Source organism: Lepidochelys kempii, chromosome 1 (assembly GCF_965140285.1).
Source record: "Lepidochelys kempii isolate rLepKem1 chromosome 1, rLepKem1.hap1, whole genome shotgun sequence".
In the NCBI taxonomy this organism is placed as follows: Eukaryota; Metazoa; Chordata; order Testudines; family Cheloniidae; genus Lepidochelys; species Lepidochelys kempii.
In genome coordinates this window covers 323,461,183-323,482,362 of record NC_136380.1, presented here as the reverse complement: position 1 = coordinate 323,482,362, position 21,180 = coordinate 323,461,183, and the positions used below count along the sequence as shown (strand labels likewise).

The 21,180-nt window shown below is 45.2% G+C and overlaps 1 protein-coding gene across 13 annotated transcripts in view; it reads left to right on the top strand.

Moving 5' to 3' along the window:
* Positions 1–21,180, top strand: part of CPNE8 (copine 8) — a 296,005-nt gene that overhangs the window by 107,562 nt on the left and 167,263 nt on the right. For 10 of the 13 annotated variants that reach the window (XR_012156821.2, XM_073328405.1, XM_073328394.2 and 7 more), the window contains one exon: positions 20,623–20,726. The exons of 1 other annotated variant lie outside the window; for it this stretch is intronic. Coding sequence is in view for 11 of the 12 variants with exons in the window: in XM_073328405.1 (XP_073184506.1) it covers positions 20,623–20,726 (104 nt within the window). In the remaining variant the exon portion in view is untranslated. Of the gene's footprint in view, positions 1–20,375; positions 20,512–20,622; positions 20,727–21,180 lie in introns of those variants that run through there. 2 more of the 13 variants (XM_073328402.1, XM_073328400.1) reach the window with 2 other exon arrangements.

Here is a 21,180-nt window from a genome sequence, read left to right as displayed (position 1 = left end):
TGAATAGTAGAGAGAGAAGTGAAGAACAATTTGGAGCACAGCAAAGTTCATATTAAACCTACTCTTATTGTTCCCCAAATTAATCAATATGACCCTCCTCTTGGGGTATGTCTACACTACAAAATTAGGTCGATTTTATAAAAGTCAATTTTTAGAAACCGATTTTATGCAGTCATAGAATATCAGGACTCAAGATGGACATCTAGTCCAACCCCCTGCTCAAAGCAGGACCAATCCCCAACTAAATCATCCAGTCGATTGCGTATGTCCACACTAAGCGCATTAAATTGGTGGAATGCATCCTCACTACCGTGGCTAGCATCGACTTACAGAGCAGTGTTCCCGCAGTCTCCGCTGTCCATTGGAATTCTGGGTTAAACTCTCAATGCCTGATGGGGCAAAAACATTGTCACGAGTGGTTTTGGGTACATGTCATCAGGTCTCCCTCCCTCCATGAAAATAACAGCAGACAATCGTTTTGTGCCTTTTTTCCTGGGTTACCCGTGCAGATGCCATACCACAGCAAGCATGGAGCCTGCTCACCTCACTGTCACTGTACGTCTTCTGGGTGCTGCTGGCAGACAAGGTACTGCATTGCTACACAGCAGCAGCTCCTTGCCTTTGCGGCAGATAGTGCAGTAGGACTGATAACCATCATATGTCTCCTGTGTGCTCCTGGCAGACCTCAGTGAGGTCGACGGGCGCCTGGACAGACATAGCTATTCTCCTCTTAGAGCACCGAATGGGAGACAGAGACTCCAGGTCATTCTCTTCTTTGATTTTCGTCTCATGGAGATTGAGTCCTGCCTGGAATGTCATGCGAGCTGGAGGCTTCTGCCTCAGGCTGCTCTCCCAGCCGGCATCACCGCGCGGTTGCACCTACCCCAGCCTACCCCTTGCTCCCTTGGCTCATGAAGCCTGGACAGCAGTAAGGAGCAGTTCAACTATAGGCTGAGTAAGTGCAGAATGGTGGTAGAATGTGCCTTTGGATGTTTAAAAGCTCGCTGGCACTGTTGGCTGACTAGGTCAGACCTCAGCACAACCAACATTCCCATTGTTATTGTTGCTTGCTGTGTGCTCCATAATATCTGTGAGAGTAAGGGGGAGATGTTTATGGCGGGGTGGGAGGTTGAGGCAAATCCCCTGGCGTCCGATTTTGAGCAGCCAGACACCAGGGTGATTAGAAGAGCACAGCAAAGCATGCTGTGCATCTGAGAGGCTTTGAAAACCAGTTTCATGACTGGCCAGGCTTCAGTGTGACAGTTGTATGTATTTCTTCTTGATGCAAACCCACCCCCTTTGTTGATTTTAATTCCCTGTAAGCCAACCACCCCCTCCCCTTCGAAATAAAGTAACTATTTTTTTGAAACCATGCATTCTTTCTTCATTATTATTTTTTTTAAAAAATGAGATAATAGACAAGGTAGCCCAGGTGGCGTGGGAAGGACAAGGCCACGTTGCTTATTGTAGCCACACTAAAAATCAAACTGTTTGAGTGACAGCCTTCTGTTGCTTGGGCCATCCTCTGGAGTGGAGTGGCTAGGTGCCCGGAGCCTCCCCCCACGTGAGGAGAGTATGGAACATGGGGAGGAGAATAGGTGGTTATACAGTGGATGCAGGGGGGGTCTGTGCTCTTGTTGGCTTTCCTGCAGCTCCAACAGACGCTTCATCATGTCCGTTTGCTCCCCCAGCAGGTGCTGCTTCATGTCCGTTTGCTCCCCCATTAGCCTCAGCATCGCGTCCTGCCTCCGCTCTTCGCACTCACTTAATTCTTTCCTGGCCTCTGCCACTGAATGCCTTCATGCATTAAGCTGTGCCCTATCAGTGCGGGAGGACTGCATGAGCTCGGAAAACATGTAATCATGAGTGCGGTTTTTTCGCCTTCTAATCTATGATAGCCTCAGGGATGGAGATGATAGGGAGAGCGTAGAAACAGTCTATGCTCTACGATTCTGGGGGGACTGCATGGTCACCTGTGCTGCTGAGTTTGCCACGCTGACCAAACAGGAAATGAAATTCAAAATTTCCCTGGGCTTTTCCTGTGTACCTGACTAGTACATCGGAGTTCAAAGCGCTGTCCAGAGCGGTCACAATGGAGCACTCTGGGATAGCTCCTGGAGGCAAATACCGTCAATTTGCATCTGCACTACCCCAAATTTGACCCAGCAAGGTCGATTTTAGCGCTTTTCCCCTCGTCGGGGAGGAGTACAGAAGTCAATTTTAAGAGCCCTTTAGGTCGACGGAATGGGGTTGGTTATGTGGACGCAATCATTTTTTTAATTGACCTAACACGGCTAAATTTGATCTAACCCCATCGTGTAGACCAGGCCTTAGTTTCTTAATCCCCAAATGCTAGTAAACTATGTGAATTATGGGGTTATATGTCCATTATGAGATTTTTTTTTTGAGAGAGAGAGAGACGTGAGTAGCAAGAACAGCAACAAGCAAAAGAAATCTTTGTAATTTTAGCTTTGTAATTCAAAGTTTGTCTGTTTTGTACTTAATGTGTGGCTAAAACAGTTTAAAAAAAGTTTATTGGAATAAACAATCTTGTATGAAAAGGAATAGCTCCAAAAGAGAGGCTAAATTTAAAAAGATTGTCCGAGCCCAGTGATACTCATGAGCGTCTAAATGTGGAAAAGCTGTAGGGACCAGGGAAGGAAGGGGAGAGAGTGAGGAGAGATTATTGTTATGTATAACAAGGAATGATTGATTCCTGAAGGGAGTTTTGAGGAGATTGCTAAATAGAAGGATGGTGTTTACTGGAAAGAAAGTGAGAGAGTTTTCCAAGTGTAAGTGGTAACATAAGAGTAGATACAAAGTCAAGAAAGGAAAAACTAAGTGTAGGGATCAATAAAGCAAGGTATTTGGTAAAAAGCATAAGGAGCAAATAAGGAAGTAGAATGAAACTAGATGAAGACATAGGATGGAGTATGTAGAGGCTTGAAGGGATTTGTTAAGGGTTTTAATTTTTAGTAATTGCTAGTGTCATGCTGAATGTTTTATTTAACTGTTTTGACTTTTTTTACTGGGTAACAGTGTTTCTCACTTTTTTTCTCAATTTTTACAGTAGTAACTTGTTTGTATCTTTACTGATGTATTCAACATGCTATACCCTGAGAACTTACCATAATGCTTTTTTACGTTCTGTTTTCTGTTATTTAAAATATTTTATTAAGAACCCTAAATCCTGTGCCTTATTTCTAGTTTACTTAGGCTTGTATGTCCAATTGCAGAGTAGAAACTGTTTTAAATTGCATATTGTCCTAAAATGTAAATAATTATACAGACTATTCATTGCCTTTGGCAGCCCAATAGATTCCAAATATCGTGCCCTTCAGGGTACAGTGTAATGCCTAATTCTTCTTTGAGTGCTTTTTCATGTCCATTCCAATCAGGTGTGCGCGCACGCATGGTGACCAGAAGATTTTTCCCATAGCAGCATCTGTCGGGTTGGTGTGGGCATCCCTTGGAGTCCCACCTTCATGGCGCTCAATATAGAGCCCTGCCAACCCTCCACTCTTTCAGTTCCTTCTTATCGCCAGTGACGGTTGGCTGGAACGTCCCGTAGTCCTTGCTTAGCAAGCACATTCTACTGTTCTTTGTATATAGTTTACCTTAGTTATTAGTAATTAGAGTTGTTGAGGGGTCCCCCCCCATTTTGACTCCCCAGAGCTATGTTATGCTGCAGTCCCCAGGGTTTAAAAACTCTGTGGCCTGCTCAAAGCGCAGGCCAAAGAGCGATCTACACTCCTCATGCTAAACAGTGTCTAAGGGAGGGTCACCAAAAGGATCACTCTAAGATCTGCCATGAGTTCCACCCTAGAACCCTTAAAGAAAGGGAACAGCGGCTTAAAGTGATCCTCGTGGAGGCAGCTCTATGCCCCCAATCGGACCCAGGCTCAGGGGACCTGGCTCCTAACATGTGCTCCTTGATGTGGAGCGCCCCAGCACCGTACTCCAGCTTAGTGCCGAGAAAAGACTTTACCGGGACGCTTGGCACTGGCACGGCACCTCCTGAGGTCCAGCGGAGAGCAGGCACCTATCCCACTCGCCGGTGCCTCAGAAGAAAAAGAAGCCAGACAGTCAATCATCTCTGGCTAAATCCAGAGAAGTGAGACCTCAGACAGGCCACAGTTCCGGATCCCCTACTGGGCAGTCTCAACTCCTGCCCAGGCGAGGCAGTTGAGTCTAGGCTCCACATGGTCACTGGTCCCTATGGGCCCGCAGCTACAGCTCCCTTCGATGTTGGAAGCTTTTGAAGCTGCTTAGGACCTGCTGCACCTTACAGTGCCGTTCTCACACCCAAGGAGGGAGGAACCTTCAGCACTGGCGGTCCCACCCCACCTCCGGGTGCAGTCAAGAGGGAAGCCGGCAATGATGTCCAGGCACTCCCCCTCTCCATGTCCTTCGGCACTTGCCAACTCAGACAGAGAACCTACTCATTTCCCGAGCTCTCGACGCTCAAGACACCGAGGCTTGACTCCTCCGTGGTCTTCAGTCTGAGACCTCAGAGTCAGTCTGACTCCTACCAATCTAGGAGGAGTAGGAGGCGAAAATCGAAGTCAGGGAGAGACAGGAGAGAGCCCCAAGCATGGCCATTGCAGTGGCCATTCTGGACCCCCGGGGACTTTCACCAAAGCCAGGGAAGGAATCAAGGGCAGTGCTCCGCTGCATCTTCTGTGGCCTCAGCCACCTTCATCCTGCCATCAACTGCACAGCTTACCTCGGCGCCTGCCCACATGCCAACTCCTCTGGCTGTGGTGCCATTGCTGGCACTGACCTTGGCACCGGTGACGCGTCCGACTTCGGCACTGGCACTGATCTCAATGCCGACTATGGCACAGGCACTGACGATTCTGGCGCCAATGCCGGTGACAGGCCTGCCACCTTCATTGGCCCAGACATGGGGTTTGGCATCAGTTCCATCAATGGTTCCACCGGTGTTTCTGATGCCTGCGTCAACACCAGGTTCAGTGTCGACAGCCCCAGTGCCGGCGAGCACTCTATTGGCACCAACGCTGCTCTGAGAGTTGCTGGACTCCCTGGGAGCAGATGGCAGGGAGCATCCGCTTCTTGTAAGTGTTTCTCCTCATCGTTGCCAGACAAGGCATTGGTGGGCACAGACATAGTTCTGGCACTTGAGGACAACAGGGTGCCGCAGCAGTTGCTGCAAAGGGCTGCTCAGGGTCTGGGAATTAAGGCCGAGGATGTGGTCAAGGCTGATCCCATGGTGGACATCCTCGCCCCCTCAGAACCTTCTTGTATTGCCGTACCACTTATTAAGACTATTGTGGACACCACCAAGAACCTGTGGCAGATCCCAGCTTCCTTGCTGCCCACTGCCAAGCGCAATGAGAGGCATTATTTCGTGCCCTCCAAAGGGTACAAACATTTGTATTCTCATCCACCTCCTGACTCTCTTGTTGTGGATGCTGCTAACCAGCGTGAGAGGCAGGGTTTCCAAGGACCCTCTCCAAAAAACAGGGAGGCTATGCGACTAGACCTTGTCGGGGGAGAGGTCTTTTCTACATGGGGTTTGCAGCTCCGTATTTTGAGCCAGCAGGCCATTGTCAGCAGGTACTCTTTTAACACCTCTGCAGCAATGGCCAAATTTACGGAGCTCCTCCCTTCAGACTCCCAAGCTGAGTTCTCGGCCTTTGTGGAGGAGGGGAAGCAACTCTCCCGGGCTTCCCTCCAGGCTGCGTTGGACGGTGCAGATGCCGCCACTAGGGTCATGGCTACTGGGGTGGCCATGAGAAGGGGCTCCTGGCTCCAAGTCTCGGGGCTCCATTATGAGGTCCAGCAAACTATTCAGGACCTCCCATTTGAGGGTGTGATGCTTTTTTCTGAAATGACAGACAAGAAACTACACAGTCTGAAAGACTCATGAGCCACCCTCAAGTGGAGACATTTCAGACTGCAATCTCCTCCAAGATTTCATCAGCAAAACCGCCAGGATGGCTCTGAGAGGAGGAACAGGAGTGGCAGGAGGAGACAACACCCATCTTCAGGCCAGGGCTCTGGCCAACCCAAACCGCCTTTTGAAGGGGCAGTCGAGGATGGCACACCAGATCAGAGATTGGATCTACCCCACCTTAACTTTTTCCTCCCCACTGTTCCCTTTCTACTGTGCATGGTCCTGTATCACTTTGGACCGCTGGGTGCTCCGCACGGTAGACAGGGGATACTCCATCTAATTCTGTGCATTCCTGCCCTTCCACCCTCTTTCCCCGTCCCTCTTCATAGACCCTTCTCCTGAGCAGCTCCTTATCCAGGAGGTGCAGTCGCTCCTATTGGTAGGGGCAGTGGAGGAGGTTCCTCCGGAACACAGGGGCAAGGGCTTTTATTCCTAATACCTAAAGCGAAAGGCGGCCTCAGGTCTATCCTGGACCTGTGAGAACTCAACAAGTTCGTGAAGAAACTCAGGTTCCGCATGATCTCCTTGGCCTGGAAGCTCAGGTCAGATTAATCAGAGCCACCTTCGATAGCCTGGGTCTACTTCTAAACTAAGCAAAATCGACTGTCTCCCATCCAGAGGCTAGAGTTCATAGGGGCAGTACTGGACTTGACCCAAGCCAGGGCATACCTTCCGGAGGCAAGGTTTCAGGCCCTGAACAATACAGCGAGGAACTGCCTGAAACTTCTCGGACACATGGCTGTCTGTACCTACGTGGTGCAGCATGCCAGACTCAGGCTTTGACCGCTTCAGTCGTGGCTTGTGTCAGTGTATCGCCTAGTCCGGGACAGCTTGGACAGGATCGTGACCCTGCCTCGCGTGGTCCTTGACTCCCCTCTGTGGTGGATTGATGCTCAGGAGGTGTGCTCAAGGGTTCCCTTTACCAAACCACAGCCATCTCTGTCACCGGTGATAGTCGCGTCAGACTTTGGCTGGGGAGCTCATTTGGGATACCACAGGACTCCAGACCTCTGATCTCAAGCAGATCTGGATATCCACATAAATGTCAAAGAACTGAGAGCAGTGTGCCTAGCATGTCAGACTTTCCATACCTAACCAGACAATGTGTGTATCAATCATGACAGACAATACAACAGCAATGTTCTATATCAACAAACTAGGGTTCATGCTCCTCTCCCATATGCCAGGAAGCCCTCATACTTTGGGACTTCTGTGTAGAACATTCAATACACCTTCAGGCATCGTACCTCCCTGGGGTACAGAACGAGCTAGAGGACCACCTCAGCATGTCGTTTCACAGCCACGAGTGGTCCCTTCGCCTGGATGTCGCAATTCCAATCTTCCAGAGGTGGGTTTTTCCCCAGGTAGACCTTCTCGCCACGTGACGCAACAGGAAGTGCCAGCAGTTCTGCTTCTTCCCGAATCACAGCCTGGGTGCCAGCATGGATGCGTTCCTCCTCCACTGGGGAGGTTCTCTCCTATACGCCTTTCCACCCATACCACTCGTTCACAAGGTGCTTCTCAAGATCCGCAGAGATCGAGCCCACGTCATACTGATAGCACTGGCCTGGCCCTGTCAGCACTGGTATACATCTCTCCTAGACATGTCCGCGGGAACCCCGATTACCTTGCGCTCTTCCCAGACCTTCTCACACAAGATCACAGATGTCTCCAACACCCTAACCTCCAGTCGCTTCATCTCACAGCGTGGAAGCTCCATGGTTAAATCCATTGGAGCTTTCCTGTTCAGACCAGGTTAGACTGGTCCTCCTTGGCAGTAGGAAACACTCAACGAGAGCCGCATACCTTGCCAAGTGGAAGAGCTTTTCAGTCTGGTCAGCGCAGCACCATTCGCCCTCATGCTAGCTTCAGTGCCGCTCATTGTGGACTACCTCCTCCATCTGAAGCTGGAGGGACTCTCATTGTCTTCGGTAAGGGTGCACTTAGCACCATCTCGGCCTTCCACCTGGGCACGCAGGGCTGCTCTGTGTTTGCTAACACCATGGTCAGCCGATTCCTAAAAGGGCTCGACAGGCTATAGCCTAACATCCGTCAGCCTTTCCCTGCCTGGGACCTCAACTTGGTCCTTTCTAGGCTCATGGGCCCTCCCTTTGAACTGTTAGAGCAGGGAGCATGTTGCTACCTCTCTTACAAGGTGGAGTTCTGGTCGCGCTAACCTCGGCCAGGAGGGTGTCTGAGCTCTGGGCCCTAACATCAGACCCTCCCTACACAGAGTTCTGTATGGACCAAGGTTCAGCTTAGGCCTCATCCTACTTTTCTCCCGAAGGTTGTGTCGCAGTTTCACATCAACCAGAATATCTTTCTCCCAGTATTCTACCTTAAGCCACATTCTAGTGGCAGGGAGCAGAGACTCCACTCTCTGGATGTCCGCAGGGCACTGGCCTTTTACAGTGAGAGAATGAAACTGTTTAAAAAATCAGTCCAGTTATTCGTGACAGTGGCGGACAGGATGTAAGGTCAGCCTGTGTCATCCCAACGCATCTTGTCATGGATACCATCCTGTATTCGTGTGTGCTACAGCCTGGCAGGTGTTCCTTCACCTCCGATCACTGCACGCTCCACCAGGGCACAGGCTTCATCTACAGCATTCCTGGCTCAGCTTCCCACTCAGGAAATCTGCAGAGCGGCGACATGGTCCTCCATACACATTTTTGCCATGCGCTATGCGATTACCCAGCAGGCTAGAGATGCTGCTGCCTTTGGATGAGCAGTACTCTAATCAGTGGACAGCTCCAACCCCGCCTCCTGAACTTGGGCTTGGGAGTCACCTGATTGGAATGGACATGAACAAGCACTCGAAGAAAAAATGGTTACTCATCTTCTCGTAACTGTTATTCTTCGAGGTGTGTTGTTCATGTCCATTCCAATACCCACCCTCCTTCCCCTCTGTTGGAGTAGGCGGCAGGAAGGAACTGAAGGGGTGGTGGGTCAGCAGGGCTCTATATTGAGCGCCATGAAGGCACAACTCCATGGGACGCCTAGACCAATCCGATGGATGCTGCTATGGGAGAAATCTTCCGGCCACTGTGCACGTGCACGCGCGCACACACGATTGGAATGGGCATGAACAACACATCTCAAAGAACAACAGTTCCTAGAAGGTGAGTAACCGTTTTTTTCTTTTTCAAACTGCCTTTGCACATTCATAGTCTCGAGATGTGCGAGCACTGTGGCTTGGACTGAGGGAACCTTCTAGTAGCAGTGTCTGCTGGAATGCTGTTGTGCACTCTCTCTCTCTCTCCTCAGGACTCTGGGATTTGGAGGGTGGGAGGTACAAAAGAAGATGTGGCATGCTAATTGCCTCAGTTCCTTCCAACTGTGATAGCAGGTGAACTAGGAACCCCCTTTAGGTTCTTGAACCCAGATTCATTGGAATGGATCGTTCCCTGTGCCGTCACCTTCTTTTGTTTAATTAGTTTTGAATTCTTTTTTGATTAAGGATTTTAGTACCCTGCACAGGTCCTTGATTGTGATACGTGAGAATTAAAGATAAGCAATGGTTCAAGAGGTGTCCTCCTTACCCTGCCACTTTTCCTTCTTCAGGTATATACATGTATGGAAGCCTGGTGGAAGGTCTTTAGCCCTCTTATTGGTCCATATAGATCGTCTTCACCCTGAACTAATACCTTTTCTTGCCCTAATCCTCCTTTGGTTCCAGCCTTTCAGACCATGAGATCACTTTCACTCACTATGAGTTATCATAGGGAATTCCCTACCGGATACTGGCAGAACTGGCAATGTGGCCATATTGACCTTCCCTATAGATATTATCCTGAATTTAAAAGGGCTGAAGAAAGACCGCCACAAGGGAAACCTTCTCCCAAAAGGGTTCAAGGGAAATGACCTGCACCAGAACTGTTACACTTGCTAGGGACCAAGAGATTTGTCTCAAGCACATTGTCTGCAGTAGAGCTATAGAAGAGCCTATTGAACCTCTGCCTGTAGATCCAAATGTTCAAACTCTTCCATATAAGAATGTGGATGCATCATCTTCTTCCTCTCCTTGCAGAATATATGTTCCAAGTTGCAGAAAGAATGGCTATTACCTTAAACATCCCTTTGGTAACAAGAGGAAACTACACTTAGTTTTCAATATTCTGAGTTCATCCTCTAGGAGTAATATTACCTAGTGAATTCTAGAAAGTTTTCTTACAGCTGGCAAAAAATACCTGATTAAACAGAGCATCAGGACAGGCAGTTTCTAAAAAAGCAAACTATATGGAGCTGCCTTCTGATGTCATCTTTTTCTTGCTGATCCTTCAAGCTACTAATTCATTGGTAGTGGTGGCTCCTGCCCAAATTGCTAAAGGATGGTTGTGCAGAATGAGGGAGTTGTGTATTGTTTATAAATATCATATGTGCCTCAGTTTACCTGTGAGATTCTCTTCTCTGACTGTGTATAGACTTAAGTCAAAGGAAGTTGCAAGGGGAAATGAACAGGAAATAAAACAATGGCAAAGATAAGGTGCTATTATAAGCAATGTCAACATCCTTCAGGAACAATGAGAAAGCTAATAAGTGGAAAATAACTCCTGGCCTGGTGCCCACTAGGTTGACAAAGTTTACTTTTCCTGGGCCAAACCTAGGATCAAAGCATATAATAAAATCTTAAAGATGCTAGCCTAGCAGAGATGGAGGGAGGGAAGAAAGGATCCGTTAGCAAACTGAGCCTGGCACACAGGCTGAATGAGACACAGACAGAAGCTGCAGCAAGCAGTCTGCTTCTCCCAGCCTACTAGAGAGGGAGGTAACTGGGCTATATGGAACTTATCAAAGCTGGCAAGGAAATATTAAGGTGCAGGTAAGGGAAATGGGAGTATAAGCCTTTAATTATTTATACCATCTTCTTGGCTTGGTGTATACTTTTGGGTGAATAAATGATACTTTTTTTTGATGAAGCTGTTTCTCTGTCCCTGCAAACTTATTCTTTCACAAGCTCACTCTTTCATAAGCTCCTGGAGGAAAAGTGCCAGATCCAGTTGGGTCTGTCAGGTTAACACGGTTGGTAAATGGGGGCTGCAGCTCAGAGATCCAATCTGAGTAGTAGGACCATGTGGTTTCACCATTGAGAGAGGGTGAAGGTAGCCAGGCCAGTCACCTGTGAAGTGCACTCAAGACAGACTGGAAGGAGTATGAAGTGCAGCTCACTTGGTCACACTGATAAAGGTGTAGTCCACTCTACCCCTTCTGTTAGAGCAACTAAGCAGCTAGATGCACAAGGTAGAAAGATGTTTTCCTCTGCCAAGCTGGGAATTAGTGGTGAGTTTTCAGGCAGTAATGTACAATAGCACTGTTTGCCCAGTCATGGCTTGAAGACCAGAGATAACTGGCCAAAGCCCTGGTTATCAAAGGTCATTTAGTTGCTATGCATTCTTTGAGAACATCATTTGATGCTTCTGATGTAATGTTTAGAGCTGGAGCATCCACGATTACTTTGAGGCACCACGTGTATCTGTTGTTCTGGAATTCTTCCAGAAACAAGAACCTCCATCCAGGATCTGTGATTTGATGGTGAAAGGCTATTTAGCTCTCAAACAGACAAGGTTCTAGAAAAACTGAAAGATACCAGGTATGCTGCAAGGTCTTTGTAGATTTGTCAGCCCCCTAAGAAAAGATTTTCTGACTCAGTTTTGTTGCCAGAGAAACCATACCAAGCCTCTACTTCCTATACCAACAGCAGCCTCTTGTTCAGCATCGGCAGCAACGCAATACCTAACTACCATGAGCTAGCAGGAGTTCCACTGTATCGTCTTCCTCTGCACCAGCCTCAGGTTTGATGGGATGTCCAAAAAAATTAGGTCAGTTTTAAACCTATAAGAGGGCTCACCTTCATTTGAAAACAATCTCTCATGTTTCTTATATACATGGAGTACTACTGCCATAGACCGATGTATCTTGGAGTTTGTAAACATTATCCCTTGTCCCAACTCTCCTTCCCCATCTCCTTTCATGCATCTTTCACCGGAGGACATGCTAAGATCAGAATTTCATTCAATACTGGAGTTGGAGTCTGGTTTTGAAGGTTTTTTTGTTGTAATATTGTGACTTTTAGGTCTGTAATCGAGTGACCAGGGAGATTGAAGTGTTCTCCGACTGGTTTTTGAATGTTCTAATTCTTGACATCTGATTTGTGTCCATTTATTCTTGTGTAGAGACTGTCCGGTTTGGCCAGTGTACATGTCAGAAGGGCACTACTGGCACATGATGGCATATATCACATTGGTAGATGTGCAGGTGAACGAGCCTCTGATAGTCTGGCTGATGTGATTAGGCCCTATGATGGTGTCCCCAGAATAGATATGTGGACACAGTTGGGAGATGGTTGGGAGATGTCCAGGTAATCTCCACGCCGGATTTTAGCATTGAGAGGGAAGAAAACGAAGTAAGAAAGGATACAGCCATGGGTAGGAGAATGGATATAAGGAGGAAGGCCAGTGTGGATACCAGTCTAATAGGTTATACTGGCTGTAGAATGACCGTGCCTAATAGGGTACAGAATGTGAGTGAAGCCAATCAGTAAAAATTAAGATATTTGTACACCAATGCGAGGAGCCTAGGTAACAAAATGGAGGAACTAGAGCTACTGGTGCAGGAAGTGAAACCAGATATTATAGGGATAACAGAAACAAGGTGGAATAGTCGTCATGACCGGACTACAGGTATTGAAGGGTATGTGCTGTTTAGGAAATACCCAAATAAAGGTAAAGGTGGTGGAGTAGCATTGTATATCAATGATGAGGTAGAATGTAAAGAAATAAGAAGCGATGGAATGGATAAGACGGAGTTCGTCTGGGCACAAATGACATTGGGGAAGAAAACTATTAGAGCCTCCCCTGGGATAGTGCTTGGGGTGTGCTATAGACCGCCGGGATCTAATTTGGATATGGATAGGGCCCTTTTTTAATGTTTTTAATAAAGTAAATACTAATGGAAACTGTGTGATCATGGGAGACTTTAACTTCCCAGATATAGACTGGAGGACGAGTGCTAGTAACAATAATAGGGCTCAGATTTTCCTAGATGTGATAGCTGATGGATTCCTTCATCAAGTAGTTGCTGAACCGACTAGAGGGGATGCCATTTTAGATTTGGTTTTGGTGAGTAGTGAGGACCTCATAGAAGAAATGGTTGTAGGGGATAATCTTGGTTCAAGTGATCATGAGCTAATTCAGTTCAAACTGAATGGAAGGATTAACAAAAATAAATCTGCAGCCAGGGTTTTTGATTTCGAAAGGGCTGACTTTCAAAAATTAAGGAAATTAGTTAGGGAAGTGGATTGGACTGAAGAATTTATGGATCTAAAGATAGAGGAGGCCTGGGATTATTTTAAATAAAAGCTGCAGAAGCTATTGAAAGCCTGCATCCCAAGAAAGGGGAAAAAATTCATAGGCAGGAGTTGTAGACCAAGCTGGATGAGCAAGCATCTCAGAGAGGTGATTAAGAAAAAACAGAAAGCATACAGGGAGTGGAAGATGGGAGGTGATCTGCAAGGAAAGCTACCTTATTGAGGTCAGAACATGTAGGGATAAAGTGAGACAGGCTAAAAGTTACGTAGAGTTGGACCTTGCAAAGGGAATTAAAACCAATAGTAAAAGGTTCTATAGCCATATAAGAAAGAAGAAGTGGGACCGCTAAACACTGAGGATGGAGTGGAGGTCAAGGATAACCTAGGCATGGCCCAATATCTAAACAAATACTTTGCCTCAGTGTTTAATAAGGCTAAAGAGGATCTTCGGGATAATAGTAGCATGACAAATGAGAATGAGGATATGGAGGTAGATATTACCATATCTGAAGTAGAAGCGAAACTCAAACAGCTTAATGGGACTAAATCGGGGGACCCAGATAATCTTCATCCAAGAATATTAAAGGAATTGGCAACCGAAATTGCAAGCCCATTAGCAAGAATTTTTAACGAATCTGTAAACTCAGGGGTTGTACCGTATGATTGGAGAATTGCTAAGATAGTTCCTATTTTTAAGAAAGGAAAAAAATGTGATCCGGATAACTACAGGCCTGTTAGTTTGACATCTGTAGTATGCAAGGTCTTGGAAAAAATTTTGAAGGAGAAAGTAGTTAAGGACATTGAAGTCCATGGTAAATGGGACAAAATACAACATGGTTTTACAAAAGGTAGATCGTGCCAAACCAACCTGATCTCCTTCTTTGAGAAAGTAACAGATTTTTTTAGACAAAAGAAACGCAGTGGATCTAATTTACCTAGATTTCAGTAAGGCGTTTGATACTGTGCCACATGGGGAGTTATTAGTTAAATTGGAAAAGATGGGGATCAATATGAAAATTGAAAGGTGGATAAGGAATTGGTTAAAGGGGAGACTACAACGGGTCCTACTGAAAGGTCAACTGTCAGGCTGGAGGGAGGTTACCAGTGGAGTTCCTCAAGGACCGGTTTTGGGACCAATCTTATTTAATCTTTTTATTACTGACCTCAGCACAAAAAGTGGGAGTGTGCTAATAAAGTTTGCGGATGATACAAAGGGAGGTATTGCCAATTTAGAGAAGGACAGGGATATCATACAGGAGGATCTGGATGACCTTGTAAACTGAAGTAATAGTGATAGGATGAAATTTAATAGTGAGAAGTGTAAGGTCATGCATTTAGGGATTAATAACAAGAATTTTAGTTATAAGATGGGGACGCATCAATTAGAAGTAACGGAGGAGGAGAAGGACCTTGGAGTATTGGTTGATCATAGGATGACTATGAGCTGCCAATGTGTTATGGCTGTGAAAAAAGCTAATGCGGTCTTGGGATGCATCAGGAGAGGTATTTCCAGTAGGGATAAGGAGGTTTTAGTACCGTTATACAAGGCCTCACCTGGAATACTGTGTGCAGTTCTGGTCTCCCATGTTTAAGAAGGATGAATTCAAACTGGAACAGGTACAGAGAAGGGCTACTAGGATGATCCGAGGAATGGAAAACTTGTCTTATGAAAGGAGACTCAAGGAGCTTGACTTGTTTAGCCTAACTAAAAGAAGGTTGAGGGGAGATATGATTGCTCTCTATAAATATATCGGAGGGATAAATACCAGAGAGGGAGAGAATTATTTAAGCTCAGTACCAATGTGGACACAAGAACAAATGGATATAAACTGGCCACCAGGAAGTTTAGACTTGAAATTAGACGAAGGTTTCTAACCATCAGAGGAGTAAAGTTTTGGAATAGCCTTCCAAGGGAAGCAGTGGGGGCAAAAGATCTATATGGCTTTAAGATTAAACTTGTTAAGTTTATGGAGGAGATGGTATGATGGGATGTTAGATGGGGTGGGATCTGAGTTACCCAGGAAAGAATTTTCTGTAGTATCTGGCTGGTGAATCTTGCCCATATGCTCAGGGTTTAGCTGATCGCCATATTTGGGGTCTGGAAGGAATTTTCCTCCAGGGCAGATTGGAAGAGGCCCTGGAGGTTTTTTGCCTTCCTCTGTAGCATGGGGCATGGGTCACTTGCTGGAGGATTCTCTGCTCTTTGAAGTCTTTAAACCACGATTTGAGGACCTCAATAGCTCAGACATAGGTGAGAGGTTTTTTGCAGGAGTGGGTGGGTGAAATTCTGTGGTCTGCATTGTGCAGGAGGTCAGACTAGATGATCATAATGGTCCCTTCTGACCTTAGTATCTATGAAACGGGCTTTGTTGCAAGGATAGGTTCCTGGGTTAGTGTTTTTGTTGTGTGGTGTGTGGTTGCTGGTGAGTATTTGCTTCAGGTTGGGAGGCTGTCTGTAAGCAAGGACTGGCCTGTCTCCCAAGATCTGTGAGAGTGATGGGTCATCCTTCAGGATGGGTTGTAGGTCCTTGATGATGCACTGGAGAGGTTTTTGTTGGGGGCTGAAGGTGACAGCTCGTAGTGGCATTCTGTTACTTTCTTTGTTGGGCCTGTCCTGTAGTAGGTAACTTCTGGGTACTCTTCTGGCTCTGTCAATCTGTTTCTTCACTTCAGCAGGTGGGTATTGTAGTTGTAAGAAAGTTTGATAGAGATCTTGCAGGTTTTTGTCTCTGTCTGAGGGGTTGGAGCAAATGCGGTTTTATTGTAGAGCGTGGCTGTAGACAATGGATCGTGTGGTGTGGTCTGGATGAAAGCTGGAGGCATGTAGGTAAGTATAGCGGTCAATAGGTTTCCGGTATAGGGTGGTGTTTGTGACCATCACTTATTAGCACTGTAGTGTCCAGGAAGTGGATCTCTTGTGTGGACTGGTCCAGGCTGAGGTTGATGATGGGATGAAATCAATTGTTGTAATCATGGTGGAATTCCTCAAGGGCGTCTTTTCCATGTACATTGGCCAAACCAGACAGTCTCTACATAAAAGAATAAATGGACACAAATCAGACGTCAAGAATTATAACATTCAAAAACCAGTCGGAGAACATTTTAATCTCTCTGGTCACTTGAGACTTTTAGGTCTGTAATCAATATTACAACAAAAAAACTTCAAAACCAGACTCCAACGAGAGACTGCTGAATTGGAATTAATTTGCAAACTGGACACCATTAAATTAGGCTTGAATAAAGACTGGGAGTGGATGTGTCATTACACAAAATAAAACTATTTCCCCATGTTTATTTCTCCCCCACCCCCCGTTCCTCACACGTTCTTGTCAACTGCCCACCTTGATTATCACTACAAAAGGTTTTTTTCTCTGCTGCTGGTAATAGCTCACCTTACCTGATCACTCTCGTTACAGTATGTATGGTAACACCCATTGTTTAATGTTCTCTTTGTATATAAAATCTCCCTACTATATTTTTCACTACATGCATCCGATGAAGTGAGCTGTAGTTCACAAAAGCTTATGCTCAAATTTTAGTCTCTAAGGTGCCACAAGTACTCCTTTTCTTTTTGTGAATCATTTTAGACCTTCAAAATCTCAACTCTTTCAACAGAAAGTTCAACCTCTGCTTGCTTATCCAAGTCATGATCATCTCCTCCTGATCAATTCAAGACTGGTTTGGGGCTCTTGCTGTACAGGATGTTTATTGTCACATCTCAATCAGATATTCACATCAAAAATACTTATGGCTTGTTGTCATTCCATTTGGCTTATCTGCAGCACCTCAAGTGCTTGTCAGTAGTATCAGCACATTTGAGAAGTTAGGGTCCCTTACTTGCATGATTGGCTCATCTGGGCATCCTCACAGGATGTCACAATCATGTACCCTATTCCAAACACCTGGGTTCAAGATAAATGGGAAGAAATTGCACAGAGCTCCAGCCCACATCATACCTTTTGTTGGTTAAATTTTGTATTCTCAAAAAGGCAGAGGTTTTCTTCCAGAAAAAGGCACTTTAAAATCCTTGCAGCAAAACAGCGATAAAAGTACTATAGGAGAACGAATATCAAACAGTGCTGTTCTTACTCAAGCTTGGTGGCATTATGGCTTCTGTAATGTACATAACACTATGTACACATTTAAAGATGAGGCCTCTACAACACTGGCTAAAAGGACACTATATACCAAAACAGACATTACCCAGAGGTGTGTTCCTATTCCCACATTCAACCCTGCAATTCTGTCAGACACAGTAGACTTGGACGCTTCCAATCTGGGCTGGGAGCCTGTTGCAAGAATTTGACAGTTCAGTCACTGGAAGTTCAGAGAGGAAAAACTCCGTATCAGTATTAAAAGGAATACTTTGGGCTCTCGAGTCCTTTCTCCTTCAACCACATGACAGAGTGGCCCAAGTAGTTGCCAGGACTACTACATCAATATTGTGTATGAACAAGCAAGCTGTGCAAAGACACTTCCACTCTGTGGGAGTGGTGCGCAGTACACCAAATTTATCCTCCTTGCAAACAAGGACAAGATACTGGCCTATCAGCTGAGCAGAAACTTGCAGGATCAGCACAAGTAGTTACTCCAGAACTTGGTAACAAACTATATCTTCTCCCTGTGGAGGTATCTGGAGATGTATCTTGTTGCAACAAGATAGGACGGAAGAATCCCATGCACTGCTACAGACTAGGGACCGAGTGGCTAGGCAGCAGTTCTGCAGAAAAGGGGTTACTAGTGGATGAGAAGCTGGATATGAGTCAACAGTGTGCCCATGGTGCCAAGAAGGCTAACAGCATTTTGGGCTGTATAAGTAGGAGCATTGCCAGCAGATCGAGGGATGTGATCAATCCCCTCTATTCAGCATTGGTGAGGCCTCATCTGGAGTACTATGACGAGTTTTGGGCCCCACACTACAAGAAGGATGTGGAAAAATTGGAAAGAGTCCAGCAGAAGGCAACAAAAATGATTAGGGGGCTGGAGCACATGACTTATGAGGAGAGGCTGAGGGAATTAGGATTATTTAGTCGGCAGAAGAGAAGAATGAGGGGGGATTTGATAGCTGCTTTCAACTACCTGAAAGGGGGTTCCAAAGAGGATGGCTCTACACTGTTCTCAGTGGTAGCAGATGATGGAACAAGGAGTAATGGTCTCAAGTTGCAGTAGGGGAGGTTTAGGCTGGATATTAGGAAAAACCATTTTCACTAGGAGGGTGGTGAAGCACTGGAATGCGTTACCTAGGGAGGTGGTGGAATCTCCTTCCTTAGAGGTTTTTAAAGTAGGGCTTGACAAAGCCCTGGCTGGGATGATTTAGTTGGGGATTGGTTCTGCTTTGAGCAGGGCAGTGGACTAGATGACGACATCCTGAGGTCCCTTCCAACCCTGATATTCTATTTCCTCTAGGCTGTGAGGTAGGTCTCCTCTCTGCATTTTCCCCCAATTCTTCTAATTCAGTGTTCACTGGAAAATAAATAAGACAAAGCCAAGGTTATTGTGATTGCCGTGGCCTGAGCAAGACATTAGTCATTCTCAGGTACTGTGACCATCACAAGGGTTTTATCTGTCTCCTGCAATTCCAGACTTATTGACCTAACAGGTTTCAGAGTAGCAGCCGTGTTAGTCTGTATTTGCAAAAAGAAAAGGAGTACTTGTGGCACCTTAGAGACATTAGTGGCATTCAGCCACTGAATGCATTCGATGAAGTGAGCTGTAGCTCACGAAAGCTTATACTCAAATAAATTTGTTAGTCTCTAAGGTGCCACAAGTACTCATTTTCTTTTGACCTAACAGAGAAATTGTATTGTATCCGTATTCAGACTCTCTCCACTTGAAGGCATGGTCATAGAACTTGAGCTATCTGTTTGCAAAAAGTAAAGGAGAGTCTATTCAACTCCAGGAAGCAGTCAACTCACCAGTTATAAGTGGAAAAGTTTCTTTTTGTGTGTAACCCACAATAACATGAACCAAGCTTCAGCTCCTGTTCAGTCCATACTGAAGTAATTACTTCATTTGAAATCCTTTGGGCTGTCCTAACTGTCAGTAAAAGTACATCTCACAAGCATCTTGGCTTCAAGATACCATCAAAATGTAGTCAAGTAAAATACTATATTTAGACATGCTATAATAAGATTATTGAAGGGATTAATGAACATCTGCCCTCTGATTAGTGAGTCCATATCTACATGGAACCTCAATCTAGTACTTAGCTCATGGAACTTCCTTTCAAGACTATGAGAGATTGTTCCCTGTTTCATATCACAATTCAGACAGCTTTTATGGTAGCTATTAAATTCACTAGATGAGTGAACAAGTTGCAGGTTCTTATGGCTGATTTCCCCTGTCTCCCTTACAGTCTTTCACAAAAATATCATAGTCCTTTGTCTGCACCTGAAATTTCCCTTCAAGGTTGTAACAAAACTCCATCTTAACTAGTCTATAAACTTGACAGTATATTTTCTCAAGCTTTACTTTCACTCAGGGAAGCACAACTTAGAGGGCTAATGCTCCATTTGTTTCAGTCTAAGGAATATAAGCAATCACCTAGGGTTTTTTTTTCTCTCATTCAGAAAAGAGTAGCAGTCAGGCAATCACATGCCAATGCCTTTCTAAGTGAATTAGAATAAGTATGGAAAGATTTATAAACTTACATCTGTTCTTCTTCTAGAAGGGCTTAGAGTGCACTTGGCTAGAGCAAGGGCTGCTTCTGTGGCCTGTCTTTGACATACTGTTGGTGGAGTTGCTGTCTGTGCTGTTAGCTACAATATTCTCATATTAGAAATCTGTAGAGTTGCCATGTGGAGCTCTATTACATAACGTTAGAAATATTCCTTAGAGCTGGCATCTAGATCAGATGCAGTTTGGTGAAGTAGTATTACAGTCTCTATTTAACTAGGACTCCATGTTATACTATCCAGAGACAAGAGTACTGCTTATCCAACTATCCTAAGAGTAGGAAAGTGCAGAGGCCACTCAAAGAAGAAATGAAGGTTACTTGTCTGTAACCAAATTCTTTGAAATGAACTCTTCATATTCACACTCCCCACCCACCTTCCCCTCTTACTCAGTCATAATTTCAACTTTGGACCCAAGAAGGCAATGGAAGGAACTGAGGCGTTTGGTGCACCATGACATGTCTCCCTATTATAGTACTGCCTTCCAAATGCTTGGATACAAAAGGGGTCTGAGAGCACTTCTGTGAGCACTGCTTCTAGAAGGTTTCACTGGGTCAAGCTGCACTGTTGGCATATCCCAAGAATGTGAATGTGCAGAGATTATCTTGAAGGTGAGTAATCTTAAATGCTCACATATAAATGAACTACTTTGTTTTGTTGTTTGTTCTTTATTTTTGCAGATGACAAGCTGAGCATAATTTGTGTCTTTATTTCTTTTTTAGGATTCTGTACTTATGCAGTTTTGTGCAAACAAGTTAGACAAGAAGGACTTCTTTGGGAAATCTGACCCTTTCCTAGTATTTTATCGAAGCAATGAAGACGGCAGGTAGATAACAAAATTATAAAGACAATAGGGATATCTGATGTTGGTAGTTATAATACATAGTTATTGCATTTTGATGATGATTGTCAGACTGCAAGCTCTAATTTATTCTGTAACCTCATAACAACAATTGCTTGGAATATAGTTTACTATTTTAACAAGTTCATTTACCTAAACTAGATAATGTTATGGCAGTGTAGAAATAAGACTGTTATTTTAGCACACAGTTAAAATAACATAACTAAGGCATTTTAAAGCTGAGTTTGTGAGTAAGCCTAGAGTGCTATGAAAAATGGCATGGAATTTATTACTGTGGAAAATAGATCATGTGGTATACCTTAACATGTTAATAGAATTCTAGATGCATCTGTGAAGAATATATTAATGCACAAAGATTGATTTAGAGAAGAGTCCTTTTGCTGCAAGTTTGGAGATCTGTTTTAACCTTTTCATTAGA